General features: G+C 44.3%; 1 protein-coding gene across 8 annotated transcripts in view; it reads left to right on the forward strand.

The window, feature by feature from the left end:
* The window catches only part of ABL2 (ABL proto-oncogene 2, non-receptor tyrosine kinase), a 108,650-nt gene extending 96,543 nt beyond the window's left edge, over positions 1–12,107 (forward strand). For 4 of the 8 annotated variants that reach the window (XM_086693689.1, XM_086693688.1, XM_025920971.2 and 1 more), the window contains 5 exons: positions 1,401–1,553; positions 3,274–3,363; positions 6,391–6,564; positions 7,116–7,349; positions 7,659–12,107. In XM_086693689.1, the coding sequence (XP_086549815.1) occupies positions 1,401–1,553; positions 3,274–3,363; positions 6,391–6,564; positions 7,116–7,349; positions 7,659–8,839 (1,832 nt within the window). In that variant the 3' untranslated portion in view covers positions 8,840–12,107. Of the gene's footprint in view, positions 1–1,400; positions 1,554–3,273; positions 3,364–6,390; positions 6,565–7,115 lie in introns of all 8 variants that reach the window. The other 4 variants (XM_086693685.1, XM_086693686.1, XM_025920970.2 and 1 more) reach the window with 1 other exon arrangement.
* Positions 12,108–15,796: the final 3,689 nt, after the last annotated feature.

The following is a 15,796-nucleotide window of genomic DNA, read 5'->3' on the forward strand; positions in this document are numbered from 1 at the left end:
AGACAGAATACTAAGCAGACTCCACACTGACAGCACAGAGGCTGACACAGGACTTGAACTCCCAAACCGGGAGATCATGCATGACCTCAGCCGAAATCAAGAGCCGGAAGCTTAAACAACTGAGCCTACCAGGCTCCCCTGTCATTTTATTTTTTTTTTTTTTTTCAACGTTTATTTATTCTGGGGACAGAGACAGAGCATGAACGGGGGAGGGGCAGAGAGAGAGGGAGACACAGAATCGGAAACAGGCTCCAGGCTCCGAGCCATCAGCCCAGAGCCTGACGCGGGGCTCGAACTCACGGACCGCGAGATCGTGACCTGGCTGAAGTCGGACGCTTAACCGACTGCGCCACCCAGGCGCCCCCTTGTTTTTTTATAAATGTTCTTTAATTCTTCAGAATTTCTCTTTTATGTGACCAGTAAACTCTGCCTTACCCCCATCCTTTATCAGTCATTCAGCAAGCATTTATTAAATCTCTACTGTCTGCCAGGCATTGTGCTAGGTACTTAGCATAGAAAGAAGTGTAGAGAAAGGGGTTCGAGCCCCACATTGGGTGTGGAGCCTACTTAAATTAAATAAATTTTTAAAAAGTGTAAAGAAGAAAGTGAAAAAAAAAGTCCTTTCAAAGAGCTCACAGTCTAGATCTTGGACTGCATTGGATTTTACTGATCCTTTCTCTGTAAAGTTTCCTGTTTTCCTTATTAGATTTTATTGCTTATTTCCAGAGTATCATGCCGCAGAGTCGCCTTCTCTTTTCAAGGAAGCGTGATGGAATTGCATCTAGAATTTGCTTTTGTAACTCATCTTGTTTCTGTTCCACTGAAAAGAATTCTGATTTAGTGGATGCTCAGTGGACTGAACAAGTCTAGAAATTTGGGTTGTAGGCCAGCAGAAATAGTTGTCACTTTTTATCTGCAACCGAGACGAAGTGACTTTTTATCAGGAATCTCAAACTCAGAAATAACCTGTGACCAAGTCCAAGCAGTTTTTTTTTTTCTAGCGTAATTTTTTTTCTGATTTTAAATGAATCCATTTTTATTTTACTCCCCTAATATTAGCTGATCTAAAAACTGAAACTCATTAAATAGATCATAGATTGTTCTAAGAGTAGTTCAGTTATGACCTAGGCTTTTTATGATCATAATTTATTCTCCCTCACTGCAGTAAAGGAGATCTAAGTAAAAGTCTTGAGGTTATACCTGAAGCATTCTTGTGGCAAATATCTTAGAAGGACAAATTCAGCTGTAAGAATCAGAATGCTAGAAGAATTAGAAGAGTATACTAATGAACAGTGTGAATGTTATGCAGAATTTGAAAGAGAAGTTACCTGATGGTACATAATAAATAACAAATCAGAGAAGAAACATTCAGCTTTTTATTTCTTTTATCCCTTATGCAGCTTTTGGGGTATTGCTGTGGGAAATTGCTACGTATGGAATGTCACCATATCCAGGTATTGACCTGTCTCAGGTCTATGATCTACTGGAAAAAGGATATCGAATGGAACAACCTGAAGGATGCCCCCCTAAGGTTTATGAACTTATGAGAGCATGTGAGTGGTTTTCTTTTTTTTTTTTTTATTTTAATTTTTAAAGGTTAAGGCAGTGATTTTAAAGGTTAAGGCAGTGATTCTTAGTGATACTAAGAAATAGTTTTCCTCTCAGTATTGTTAGAGTGACCAACCTCATGGCATATAAAGAGTTGGTCATTTATCAGCTAGTTGGCATATATGACAAACCATTGTGGTTTTTTTTTTTAAGAGAATTTATCTATCTATCTATCTATCTATCTATCTATCTATCTATCTTAGAGGGAGGGAGGGAGGGAGGGAGTGTGGGAGGAGGGGCAGAGAAGAGAGATAGAATACCAAGCAGGCTCTGTGCTCAGTGCAGAGCCCAATCAATGTGGGGCTCGATATCACAACCCTGAGATCGTGACCTGATCCGAAATCAAGAGTCAGATGCTTAACCAACTCAGCCACCCAGAAGGCCCAACCATTGTCTTTTTTTTTTTTAATTTTTATTTAATTTATTTTTTAAATTAACATCCAGGTTAGTTAGCATATAGTGCAACAATGATTTCAGGAATAGATTCCTTAATACCCCTTCCCCATTTAGCCCATCCCCCCTCCCACAACCCCTCCAGTAACCCTGTTTGTTCTCCCTATTTGAGAGTCTCTTAGGTTTTTGTCCCCTCCCTGTTTTTACATTATTTCTGTTTCCTTTCCCTTATGTTCATCTGTTTTGTCCCTTAAAGTCCTCATATGAGTGGAGTCCTATGATTTTTGTCTTTCTCTGACTAATTTCACTTAGCATACTACCGTCCAGTTCCATCCACATAGTCGCAAATGGCAAGATTCCATTCTTTTTGATTGCCGAGTAATACTCCATTGTGTATATATATACCACATCCATTCATCCGTCATTGGACTTTTGGGCTCTTTCCATACTTTGACTATTGTCGATAGTGCTGCTATAAACATTGGGGTGCATGTGCCCCTTCAAAACAGCACACCTGTATCCCTTGGATAAACACCTAGTAGTGCAATTGCTGAGTCGTAGGGTAGTTCTATTTTTAATTTTTTGAGGAGCTCCATACTGTTTTCCCAGAGTGGCTGCACCAGTTGGCATTTCCACCAATCATTGTGTCTTAATTGGAATCCTGAGAATAGTTTTCCATGGCCCACTTGCATATTTAATAGGATAATAAGCACTTGGGTTTGGAGATTAGATAGAGGAAGGCTGCTTTCAACTAGATAAAAACGATTCCTAAAGACTCTGGAGAATACCTGAAAGTAACCTCTGATGAGTAAACAGAAGCCTCTGACTTCGTACAGATGAGAGAGCTGGAAGGTGAGTAATGAATTAAATTGCATTTGTGTTTAAGCATAAGTCTTGTTATTTTCCTTATTGTCCTGTTTTTGTCAAAGTGGACTCTAAGTTCCTCCTTTCTGATGGCCTGTTATATTTCTGAATATGGATAGCTGATTTTAAGGTTAGAATGAGTTTGAAGACAGGTTTTACTTTTTTCATTTTTCCAGTAGAAGAAAACTTTCCATTTCAGAAACCATCTCCCCACCCCTCTTTATCCTGTAGTAGAAAGGACAGAAGCTAAGACTACATGGAAGGACCAGCCCTAGGATGTGGGCTCACTACACCTGTGAACATGCTATGCCTCTGCTGTTTCCATGATGCACAGCACTCCCTCTCAGGTGTGCCACTGGATGGTTAATTTATAAAGAGCTTTCACTAGTTCCTTCTTTTGTTACATAGGCTGGAAGTGGAGCCCTGCCGACAGGCCGTCTTTTGCTGAAACACATCAGGCTTTTGAAACCATGTTCCATGACTCCAGCATTTCTGAAGGTGAGAATCTGGTGATTCACTGTTGGTGGCCAGTCATGGGTGGTGGTAGGGGTGGTAATAACATTAAAAATTATAGACTCCTGCAGTTTGGGACTCCATTTCAGGATACTGAATTAATTCGTGGCCTCTGTTATTCTTGTTTTGCTTTCTTTAAATGTGTATGTCTCTCGCTCATTTTTAATGTTGAAATTTGGGGGCATCTGGGTGGCTCACTTGGTTAAGTGTCCGAGTCTTGATTTCGTCTCAGGTAGGTTATGGTCTTGTGGCTCGTGAGTTCAAGCCCTACATTCTCTCTCTCTACCTCTCTCTGTCTCTGCTTGTGCTCTCCCTCTCTCTCTGTCTCTCCCAAAATAAATAAACAAAAAAACCTCCCAATATCCAGAAAGTTATTTTCTGGGAGTAGATCTTAAGGAAATAAGTAAGAGTATGAATAAAGATTTAGCTACAAGGATGTATAGTTTATAATATTGAAAAATTAAGAACAATTTAAAAATCCAGTGGGCTGGGGCGCCTGGGTGGCGCAGTCGGTTAAGCGTCCGACTTCAGCCAGGTCACGATCTCGCGGTCCGTGAGTTCGCGCCCCGCGTCGGGCTCTGGGCTGATGGCTCAGAGCCTGGAGCCTGTTTCCAATTCTGTGTCTCCCTCTCTCTCTGCCCCTCCCCCGTTCATGCTCTGTCTCTCTCTGTCCCAAAAATAAATAAACGTTGAAAAAAAAAAAATTAAAAAAAAAAATCCAGTGGGCTGTTAATTACTATATGCTTATAATTGAATATTTAAAATGACATTTTTAAATATGTTGACATGGAGAATACTTTAAAATGAGCACGTTAAGCTATGAACAGAGCCCTTTTCTTATCTGAAAAATAAGTGTATGGGTACATACATACATACATACAGGCAGTTTCCTGCTTTGGTATTACAGTGCTTCTAAAATTACATGCAAGAGTCAAACAGTAAACACTTGTTATATAGTGAAGCTATTCCTAGAGAGCTAAAAACATAGAATTCTTAGTTATGTGTTCTTACTAGGTTTTTCAGTATAGCTCCAGAATTTCGTACGTTTTTCAGATTTTTCCTTTCCTTCATAATTGAACATAGAGCTCGCTACTGAAGTTCAGGTTTCAAAATATTAGAAGAGGAAATCAGGCAAGTTGAATTTTGTCTTCTTCCATTAGTGACTTATCATTTCAGATAAAATCAAAGGGAAAAGTAAATACTGAGGTTGAAAGCAAAGTATTTTCATCCTACTCCTTTGTAAGCTGAAGCTTGTGCATATACATCACAGAGCATACAGGCAGCCCTTTGGGCCACACTGAGCAGCTCCTTGGCCAGCTCTCTACTTCCTCTGTGTGCTTTCCTTCGTGTGGAGTTGAAGTGGTAGAAGTCATAGGCTCCATTTCTTTGGTGCTTTTGTGTCGCCTTCTAATTTCTGTTGCATCCTTAGTTAAATAGTTCTGTTTCCTTTGAAAATGTTATATCCTTATGGAAAATCAACCATTATCAATTTTTGAAGCTAACTGCAGTTGAGAGTTGCGAAACCAGAAATTTAAGATTCTTTTAATCCACATTTTATTAATCATAGCATTTAATCTGTGGCTAGCATATACTGAAGACACAGAGCTAAGACGCAGTTCCTACCTTAAAAAGTTGTATTCATTAGTTAGTTGTGAGTGGAGGAAACCTAACTCAAACTTTCTTAAGCAGTAAAGGGAGGATTTATTGGCTCAAACCATGGGAAAGGAGGGATGGTGCTAACTCAGAGTCAGTAGAAGCCACAGAATCAAGTAGCTTCAGGACTTCCTCCTTCTCACAGCCTCTCCCACCCAGTATCACTTTACTTTTGCTTCTAGGTTGATCTCATCCTCAGAATCTTCCAATAGGTATGGGACACAGTTGCTCGTCTCCTCGAGGTCATATCTTCACAGCTAACGTCTGTCTCCCAGCTGCTGTAGGCAGCAGCGTAAGAAAAGTCTCGCTGGCATGACTTGGGTTATATGCCATGTGCCCTTTCTTGTGGGGGAGTTGATTTTTTAAATAGTTACACCAAAATGTTGTAAAAAAAAAAAAAAAATCACAACATTTCACAGTTTAATCAGTCCTGCTTGCTTCATTTTTGTTAAGGGGTGAATAGTAAAGTATGTCTTTGCCCCAGCAGAAGCCCCAAAAACGCATAGCCACGTTGAATGAGCCGAGGCTTACTGATACAGTGAATGCTTTTTCAGGAGCCTCATTTGTTTTATGAATGAAATGCAGCATGACATGAAATGTGTCCACCCTCCTTGTTGGTGCAAGGTGCAAGGTGCAATGTAAAAACTAAGTGCAGAAATCTGCTTTATTAAGCCTCTGAACAAGCACTCAGTAAACAAGGATATCCAAAATATGAAAGCATATGAATCCATGCTTACCATCATTACTCATCATCAGGGAAGTCCAGAATAGAACAGTAAGATGCCACTACATACCTACACCAGAATGGCTAAAATCAAAAACAAAAAGCCTGATAATATCAAACTTTGGCAAGCATGCAGAGTAATCAGAACTTTGATACAAGGCTAGTGGGAGTATAGATTGCTACAGCCATTTTGGGAGAGAGTTTGAGAGGACCCAGCAAAGCTGAATTGATGTGCACCCTGTAACCCATCGGTCCTGCTCCTAGGTATACACCCAGCAGACATACATACAATTCTGAAGCAAAAGACATGTAGCAGGGTGTCGGTAGCAGCATATTCGTTTCCGGCCCCAAACTGGAAACAACCTAGATATCCACCAGAAGAAGGATGGGTTAATTTGGTATGCTCACACTTGGGAGAGGGAGCCTCTGCTACATGCAACAGCATGGAGGAATCGGCCGTCACAATGTTGAGCAAAAGAAGGCAGACGTAAAAGTACATGCTCTGTGATTCCATTTGTATATTTTAGTGCTCTTTTCTCCAGCTTCTTCCTCCGTTGTATACCTTTTCTGAAACACAAACCTCCTTTTCTGTGTCATGAAATTGTTTTTGATCAGTCCCCTTGTCTTCCTCACAGAGGTAGCTGAGGAGCTTGGGAGGGCTGCTTCCTCCTCGTCTGTTGTTCCCTACCTGCCCCGACTGCCTATACTTCCTTCTAAGACCCGAACGCTGAAGAAACAGGTGGAGAACAAGGAGAATATCGAAGGGACACAGGATGCCACAGAAAATTCTGCCTCTAGTTCAGCACCAGGTATGGATCCCTAGGCAGGTAGAATTAAACTGCCTTGTTTCAAGAACCTTGGGGTATGATGCCTTATTTCCGTTTTCCTGTCCGTGTTCCCTGAGGAGAGAATGGCTGGCGTCTGCTTTAGCTCCTGCTCTGGTCCGGGGCTCTGCAGTGCCAGCGTTGTTAGTCCTCATCTTTCCGTCCGCCATACAGCTCTGCCTCCCCCTCCGTTTTCTCAGCTCTCAAATCCCGGACCATTACCATCTGTGTAGTTCTGGCAAAAACTGCTTCCCTGAGCCTGATAGTTGAGGCCAGGGTGTGCTATAGCATTTAGAGAAAAGACGAATGCCAAGGTAGAAAGTAGGTTATTGCTTCCTATTTATTTCCCATGTTGTATTGGGAACACTCAGCAATGTGAAACGGTAACGTATTTATTAGTTTCCTCTGAGTCCTGCTAATACCTGATTTCTAATAGATGCCGACAGAACTCGTGCAATTAAATTAAACCTTAGTATTTCAAGTGTAATGGAGTCACTTTTTGTCTTTCACGTTAGTGATTGGCCATTTCTCTTCAGGGTTCGTTAGAGGTGCACAGGCCCCCAGTGGGTCCCCAGCACTGCCTCGAAAACAAAGAGACAAGTCACCCAGCAGCCTCTTGGAAGATGCCAAAGAGACATGCTTCACCAGGGATAGGAAGGGAGGCTTCTTCAGCTCCTTCATGAAAAAGAGAAATGCTCCCACACCCCCTAAACGCAGCAGCTCCTTCCGAGAAATGGAGAATCAACCCCACAAGAAATATGAACTCACGGGTAACTTCTCATCTGTTGCTTCTCTACAGCATGCTGATGGGTTCTCTTTCACTCCTGCCCAGCAAGAGGCGAATCTGGTGCCACCCAAGTGCTATGGGGGGAGCTTTGCACAGAGGAACCTGTGTAATGACGATGGCGGTGGGGGCGGGGGCAGCGGCACTGCTGGGGGTGGGTGGTCTGGCATCACAGGCTTCTTTACACCACGCTTAATCAAAAAGACACTGGGCTTACGAGCGGGTAAACCCACAGCCAGTGATGACACTTCCAAGCCTTTTCCAAGGTCAAACTCTACATCTTCCATGTCCTCAGGGCTTCCAGAGCAGGATAGGATGGCAATGACCCTTCCCAGGAACTGCCAGAGGTCCAAACTCCAGCTGGAAAGGACAGTGTCCACCTCTTCTCAGCCAGAAGAGAATGTGGACAGGGCCAATGACATGCTTCCAAAAAAATCAGAGGAAGGTGCTGCTCCAAGCAGGGAGAGACCAAAAGCCAAACTTTTGCCTAGAGGAGCCACAGCTCTTCCTCTCAGAACCCCCTCTGGGGATCCAGCCATTACAGAGAAGGACTCTCCGGGGGTGGGGGTGGCTGGAGTGGCAGCTGCCCCAAAGAGCAAGGAGAGGAATGGCGGAGCACGACTTGGCATGGCTGGAGTCCCAGAGGATGGCGAGCAGACAGGCTGGTCTTCCCCGGCCAAGGCTGCAGCAGCCCTCCCGACCACTCACAACCACAAAGTGCCAGTCCTCATATCACCCACTCTGAAGCACACTCCAGCTGACGTGCAGCTCATTGGCACAGACTCTCAGGGCAATAAATTCAAACTCTTATCTGAGCATCAGGTCACATCCTCTGGAGACAAGGACCGACCCCGACGGGTAAAACCAAAGTGTGCCCCACCCCCACCACCCGTGATGAGACTACTGCAGCATCCGTCCGTGTGCTCAGACCCCACGGAAGAGCCGACCGCCCCCGCTGCAGGACAGCCCACGTCAGAGACACCGGAAGGAGGGAAGAAGGCAGCTCCAGGGGCAGTGCCCGTCAGTGGGAAAGCTGGGAGGCCAGCGATGCCTCCGCCTCAAGTGCCTCTGCCCACCTCTTCCATCTCGCCGGCCAAAATGGCTAATGGCACAGCAGGTACTAAAGTGGCTCTGAGAAAAACCAAACAGGCGGCTGAGAAAATCTCAGCAGACAAAATCAGCAAGGAGGCCCTGCTGGAATGTGCCGACCTACTGTCCAGTGCAATCACGGAACCCGTGCCCAACAGCCAGCTGGTGGACACCGGACACCAGCTGCTCGACTACTGCTCAGGCTATGTGGACTGCATCCCCCAGACTCGCAACAAATTCGCCTTCCGAGAGGCTGTGAGCAAACTGGAACTCAGCCTGCAGGAGCTGCAGGTGTCTTCAGCAGCTGCTGGCGTGCCCGGGGCAAACCCTGTCCTTAATAACTTATTGTCATGTGTACAGGAGATCAGTGATGTGGTGCAGAGGTAGCCACTGTTAGCCTAGTGGGAAGGTGCTCACATTTCTGAGGGGAGAGGGAGAGGGGCTTGTTTTCCTGTGTTCTTGTTTTCAGAGAATGAAAGACTGATACTTGAGTGTGTTTATGTGAAGTACCTCAGATCTCTGAGTTCTCACGTTTACAGGTTCATCTCAAAAATAACAAAAAGCAGACACATAGGACAGGGAAGTCGGGCGGGGGCGGAGCAGCAGCAGACGGGAGTGGAAGCTGTGCTGGTGCGTCAGGAGACGCGTGCGGGTCCCACCACGAAGAAGCGAGTGACGGGCTGTTCCCGGCAAGGCCGCGGGACGGCGCCAACACGGTGGATTGCCTCTGGCTCTCGCTCTGCACCACACAGAGGGGAATGGACTTGGGGCCCCTGGAGGTACTAATGGCGATTCTGCTCCAGCTCACCTAATGAATCGGGTGGGACAGAAGAGAAAGTTGGGAATGTACCAAGAGAAGTTTCGCCGAGGCTGTTTGAAGCCGCTCTTTCCACAAGGTCACTGCTGGAGTAAGAGCTGCAGGCCCGGGTGCTGGAGCCTGCTCCGGTCCCGTTTTCCATTGGTGCGTTAGTCGGGGCAGGAAGTAACAGATGCTAGGAAGTGGTCAGAGTGAGACCTCCTCCTCGTGGCTTCACACCAATGAGAAGTCACTTCTCCCAGTCCAGTATGTCACTTCCTCGTGGACCACGAGTGGCTTTCTGCTTGTTGGCGTCTGTCTATCAACAGCAGGCATAGGGGGCTCCTCAGTGGTTCTTCTCTGCTCTCTGCTGGGCGGGCCGTCTTCCTTCATCTCTGGCAGCATTCAGGGCATTAACCAGAGTTGGTTTTGAAAACAGCGGTCACCAGGTTCTCTTGGGAACCCTTTTCTGATACAGTGTCCCTGCACACCGACACCCCCGCCACGGGATTGAGCAGCTGTGTATTCCTTCTCCGGTTAAAATGCCAGGAGAGAGGTCTCTTCTTGGAATTCAACCGCCAGGGCCAGAGGTCTGTGACTGAACGGAGAGGTTGGCTTGGTCCCAGTGGCCGTTTCTCTGTACCTTTCTCCTTCCTTATCACCTTAGAGCCAGGCTAGGTAGAGAGCAGGAAGAAACAGTCTCTCACTCTGTGTGGATTTCTGGTGAATTACCCCAGATCGCTCTCATGTGCTTTTCTCCTTTCACATGCCCCCTCCCCCTCATTGTTGTGCTTGTTTATAAATATCATATTGGGACTATTCTTTGGTATTTATTTTGTCATTTCACCTCTATTGAAGAATGCATAATTGAAGGGGCAGGTCATTCCCAGGAAACACTGATTAAATCCTAAAAATCTAGTGACTTAACCCTCCAATATGTTTTGCCCTTGAAAAATAGGCCTGTTCCTTCCCTATTCAGTTATAATCATGGAAGCTAATAGGATCGTATGGTACCGAACCTAATTGATTAGAGGTTAATATTCTTGATATCAGGTCTAATTTTAATTAACATTTCATTCTTGTTTTAGAGCTTTATGACCACCCCCCCACCCACCCGCCCATGGAGAATAAATTTTTTTCCTCCTAAAGGAGTATTAACCTAGGAAGATAGGAATTGAACACTGATGAACTGTGAGTTCTCTTCCTAGCTATGCGATCTGTCCACTGTCAGGCCACAGCCCCGTCTCTTAATCTGTTAAGTGAAGGTAATGATACATCTTCTCAAGGGTGTTTTGCAAATAAGTATATAGCTATCCCCTGAGAGCCGCTTCAGTGCAGTGTCGTTAACGGTGAATGGTCTTTGATTCTCTTTGCTCAGTGGCAGATAATGGAAATTTAGAACTGCTGAGAGTATGCTAACTGGGCTAGAATACTAAGGAGGAAAAACTATGTTTTGGACAGAGTTTGTCATCTTTGACTGAGGAGGAAGTTTAGTTTTCACTAGAAAGAAAGAAAACTTTGATTTTTACTATGGCTGCTCCAAAGGAGGCCCAGGCCACGAGAAGGGTAAGGAGGGAGGAGACAGTCCTGGGCCTCCCTGGCTGGCTTGCGTGAGCCCCTTCTGTGTGTTACCTGCAGGTGCAGCGCAGGCAACTGGTGATCTGGCTCATCTTCTTGTAGTGGCTGGATGTGAAGACAGGGTTCCCTGTGGCCTGGATGGAGGCCCACGGTCCCCCCACCTTTTTCGTCGCCACTCCCCTTCATCGGTCATTTCCACAAACTTGAAATTGTTTTAGCAATTAGCCTTTTAAGGGTGGGGCAGGGAAAGCTAAAACTTTAGAATATTATGCTGCTTTTTAAGTTTATCCGTCATTGTGGGATGCAAGTTGAGGGATTAATTATGTAGTTGTTTTTTCAGGGGATTTTTATTTTATTTTATTTTTTTAAAGCAGGGGGTCTTTCCTTGAGAGCTCTGAAAATAACCCTTGGAGGAACACTACTGAGTGTATGTAAGCTCCCCGGTTTCCTCACCGCAGAACAGTCTTGAGGGTGGGGACTGTGTCTTACTCAGGGGCAGCACCTGGCTCTGTCTTGCCTACGGTCGGTGCTCGACAAGTTCATGAAATGGATTGCTTTTTCCCAACACTGTCAGGAGTAGCATTAACTATTGTAGCACACCCCATCCACACGGTGCTTGAACTGTGTGACTTCAGGAGTTGTGGGCTCAGGGCTCAGGTTAAAGAGGCACTGTCAACTTACTATGAAAGTATAATTTAGATTTTGTTCCTCTTTCTAATTGAAAAGGACCAGGTTTTAAAAATAACCTTACATAAATTTAAAAGTTTCAGTTCACAGCAGAGAAAACTGCTTCTAGAAACTAAAAAACATTATCAAGTTTAAAAGCAAAGCAGGGGAGCGAGAGCCCTTCTTCAAGGTATTGAAAACTTTCTAAAGTGGTTATATATATGCATACTTTTGGGCTGTCACAGCTTGGATCCTTTCATGTACAGATAATATGATTTCAGCTTAGATTTCTTACATTAAAATGCAGTGTTTTGTGTAGAATACATCTTGATTGTGCTTTACATGAAGTATTTTCTTAAAAGGCTTTGTGTAATATTAAAGTGTGTATATTTTCCTACAGACTTGCATTGTGAATTTCAGAGATCTAGCCTTAAAAAAGATTGGCCCTACGAAATTCATCCAGTGTTTTTCCAGATGACCGCTATACATTGATGTCATTATAGTAAGACCCTTTCCCAGCTCTAATTATGGGGGTTAAATTAGATTTTTTCTTACAATTCACTTGAAAATTGGCTAGTAAATAGTGCCCAGTTAATAAAACATGCTGACTGCTAAGGCACAGTCTGTGTTTATTTAACTAAAGTCATGGAGCTTTTGAGTTTTAAAGGATACAGTATAGATAGTGATTAAGAGTTGAGACTCTAAGCCAGTCTAGAAGGCAAGTCATTTAACCTTCCTGAGCCTTAGTTTCCACATTGGAAAACAGGGATAATAATAGTAACTACCTCAGGGTTGTTTGTAAGGATTAAATGAGATAATGTGTGTAAGATACTTAGCTTGAGTGCCTGGCACATAATGAGCACTCCATAAATGCTAACTGCTACTACTATTAACAAACATTTAGTCCAGTCGAGTCTTAGCCAGGGATGTGTGGCAAAATCCCTGGGATTTAAAAAAGATACATTGGCTCACCCCAGATCAGAATTCCCAGTGGGGCGAGGTCTCAGCAAATGTGCTTTCCAAGAATCCCTCCGTGTGTCTCAGCATTGCCTGAACACGATCAGTACCCCAACCCTTTTCTTCATAGCTTAAGAAATTGGAAGAGAGGATGGTTAAGTTCTTTGCCCATTTTCTCAATTAATTAGTGACAGAGCCTAGGCTAGGGTTCAGGTCTCTTGACTTTCTGGTTGTGGGGTCTTTCCACCATTCCTGCTGCCTTGTGAGACACTGCAGAAAAAGTGGCTCAGATAGACAATCAGCTTGCACAGTGCTGCACACGTTCTAAAGCACACGCTCCTGGCACTCTCTGACCTTAAGGGGCTTGAATGTTTAGTAATGGCAACACTAGCAAAGCAGGCATTCAGTAGAGCTCAGTAATTTAAAAAATTATATGGGGTCGTTCTTTTGGACAGACCTCAGCAACACAGCAGTAGTCTGCACTTTGTAATGAATACCAACTTAAGTTTCAAAAAACCTAGTCCTACATTCCTTTTTCTTCAAAACAAAACAACTTTATTCCATATCATTTTAATGACTATGAGATAATGTATATGAAAGCACTTTGAGAAAAGTATCAAATGTAATTTAACTGTAAGGTTGTATTGTCTGTTTAGAAGATCAAACAGTCGGTTAGATGCTGATTGACTTAATAGGCTTTTACCTGTGGGGGACCTGAAAATGCAAATATATAAATAATCACCCCTATAACTTATCGCATTTGTAAATATGAAACTGCTAAATGAATTATGTGCAGGTATAGTGAGTGTTTTGCTAAAATTGTAGCTCAGTGCCGAATAATTTCAGAAAACTACGGACCAACTTTCTGGTTTAATTATACTCATTAAAAAGTAGTAATGTATACTCCAGAACAAAGCAGCTCTTCCGGGGACCTTGACTCAGGAAGAATTGAGGCCCTCTTATCTTTGAACATTTCTCCACTACATGTTCAGCCATTTAGCATCCTAAGTGTGGTGGGAGCAGACTCGTTACCTGTTGATGTTGACAGTGTCTTTTTTAACCCACGTCCAGTGTGGTTTTGTTGTTTTTGGGGGCTGGGTGGGGGTCGGGTGGGTGGGGGAAGGGTGGGGATCAGATGGCCGTAGAACCAGTGCACTTTGGGAATTAGTTTTCTAGGATTTCCTGCCAGTTAGAAATGAGCTTGATATTCATCTGTGTGTGGTTTTTCTTTTTCTTTTTTTCTTTCTTTTTTTTTTTTTTTTTTGTCTAAAATGAGTAAACACTACTCTCCTGTTAAATCATAAAATACCCAAGAGGAAATTCCATTGGTGGCCACTTTTGAGTTATAGGCACACTGCATTCTGACCTCTCCTGTTCCCTTCCAATTTTTGCTACTGACATCATTGTTACTATCAGGATAAGCCCCCACGAGAGTTCACATTGGGTTGACAGGGTTGTCTGCATTTTTATTCATAATGATTTTGGGGTTTCATCATCTTGTTTGGCACTAACTTGTTCTACCTGGATTTGGGGTCCATCTCTGTGTCCTAAGCATTTGTTTTCTTAAGTAGATGAGTCTCTGGATGTAAGTTTCTTATGAATTAATAGACCCCAGCTGTCTGTATCTCAGGCTCAGCTTCTGTCAAGCCAGAAGCTCAGTTCTTTTGTAAATGTCTGCTTCGGTTTGGAATGTGTGGGAGCAGGAAAGAAATAGGGCAAGGCACCTCCAAGGGAGCTGATACACTCTTCTGACAAAGGCAGGCAGGGGTGGCATCCGTACCTTCCGCATGACCACCCAGGAAATTGCTGCCTGCCATAGCCTCACTAGACAGGGGAGAGGCCGTGGGCTGGTTCTAAAACCTGTCCCGCTCTTAACAGTCAGGATATTTAAATCTTTTGGCTAGAGTTCCAGTTTTCCAACTACCAGAATTGAAAAAAACACATGCAAGGCTTGCTTTTGGTGAGTGCCTGGATTAACCATTATTGTTACACCTGCTCTGTTGAAGCCAGAAGGTCACTGCCATTCCCTGCCGAGTAGTACCGGGAGGTGTGGGTGGATTTCAGGGCTGTGGACCCGGCCACTGTGCAGAGCATCTGCCCAGGTGACTGTCTTAGCTCCAGTCTCTCTCGTGTGAAGTTTACGCAATGTACAAAAAGAGGAGTTTCTGCTCTGGGGCTGCTGTTTTTCATGCCATACCTGAGGTGTGTGTTTCATGGTGAGATGACACGCGTAAGATGATACTGCCTTCATTTCTGACTCCGTGTCCTAGATCCAAAGGAGAGGAAGTGAGGGAGGGCTCCACCCTGGGATAACCAGGGTGGGAAGGTTGCATGCTCCTCCCTGGGTGAGGAGGCCCAGGCAGGTCATCTTGACTCTAGGCTGGCTTGGAGTGGGAGAGGTCACTCTGAGGATTGTGCTTTCAGAGATGGGTTTTGTGTGTTTTGCGGAGGAAAGACTCATAAGCTGGGTTGATGTTGCACGATTAGTGAGCTAGAACTGGTAGGTGGGTGGCGGTGGCTGAAAGCCCCACCAGCAGCCAGAGTCCCTGCCTGAGATGTTCTCTCCGTACCAGGCGCTGATGTGGCGGACTGCACTTTCTCTGTTCCGCTTGGTGAGCTGGGGGAAGGTTGCTGTAACTGGACCCTTCCTGCCCCCAAGCGCACTTCTTTGCTCCTGTGTACAATTATAAATTTGAAATTGTTTACCTCTCTCAGAAAAATTACATCCTTTAATTTTCCCATTGCCGAGTAATCTAAGTAGCAAGGCCCTGGTTAACAGCCCAAGGTCACAGATGGCGTGTGAACAGATCTAACCTGCAGACCATTTAAGGGAAAGAGGGTGTCTGCTTTAAGTCACAAGTTCAGGCTCCACTTTGTCCTCAGACCACACCCCATATATCCTTCTGTGTTTGTTTTGTGAAATTCTCTGTTCATCATGTTACTCATAGGATCAAATTTCTGGGTCCTGCACGTTACTCCAGGCTACTGAGCTGTACACACAGGCCTTGAGGTCTTGGGAGCATTCCAGTTAACTCTTCAGGACATGGTGGAGGTGAACTGTCCAAAGCTAGCAGGTTTTAAGAAAGGAAATGGATGGTGTCGTTGGAGCTTGATTAGCTTTGTTTCTGAGCCTCCGGATACAAGTTTTAAACGTGAAATTAAGCCATTAAGTTCAACCATGAACTTCAGTTGGAGAACAGGACTTCTGACTAATAAAATTTTCACCTATAAGGATGGTTTTCATCAGCTGTAACAGCAGGAACACAGGTGTGCCGGATAAGTTTATTCTCGATTAAGAAGATACTGTAGGATCCTGCAGTGCTTTAGTGCCGTCCCTGGTGAGTCCC

This window comes from Puma concolor, chromosome E4, assembly GCF_028749965.1.
Source record: "Puma concolor isolate L17-30 chromosome E4, mPumCon1.1.hap2, whole genome shotgun sequence".
NCBI lineage: Eukaryota > Metazoa > Chordata > Mammalia > Carnivora > Felidae > Puma > Puma concolor.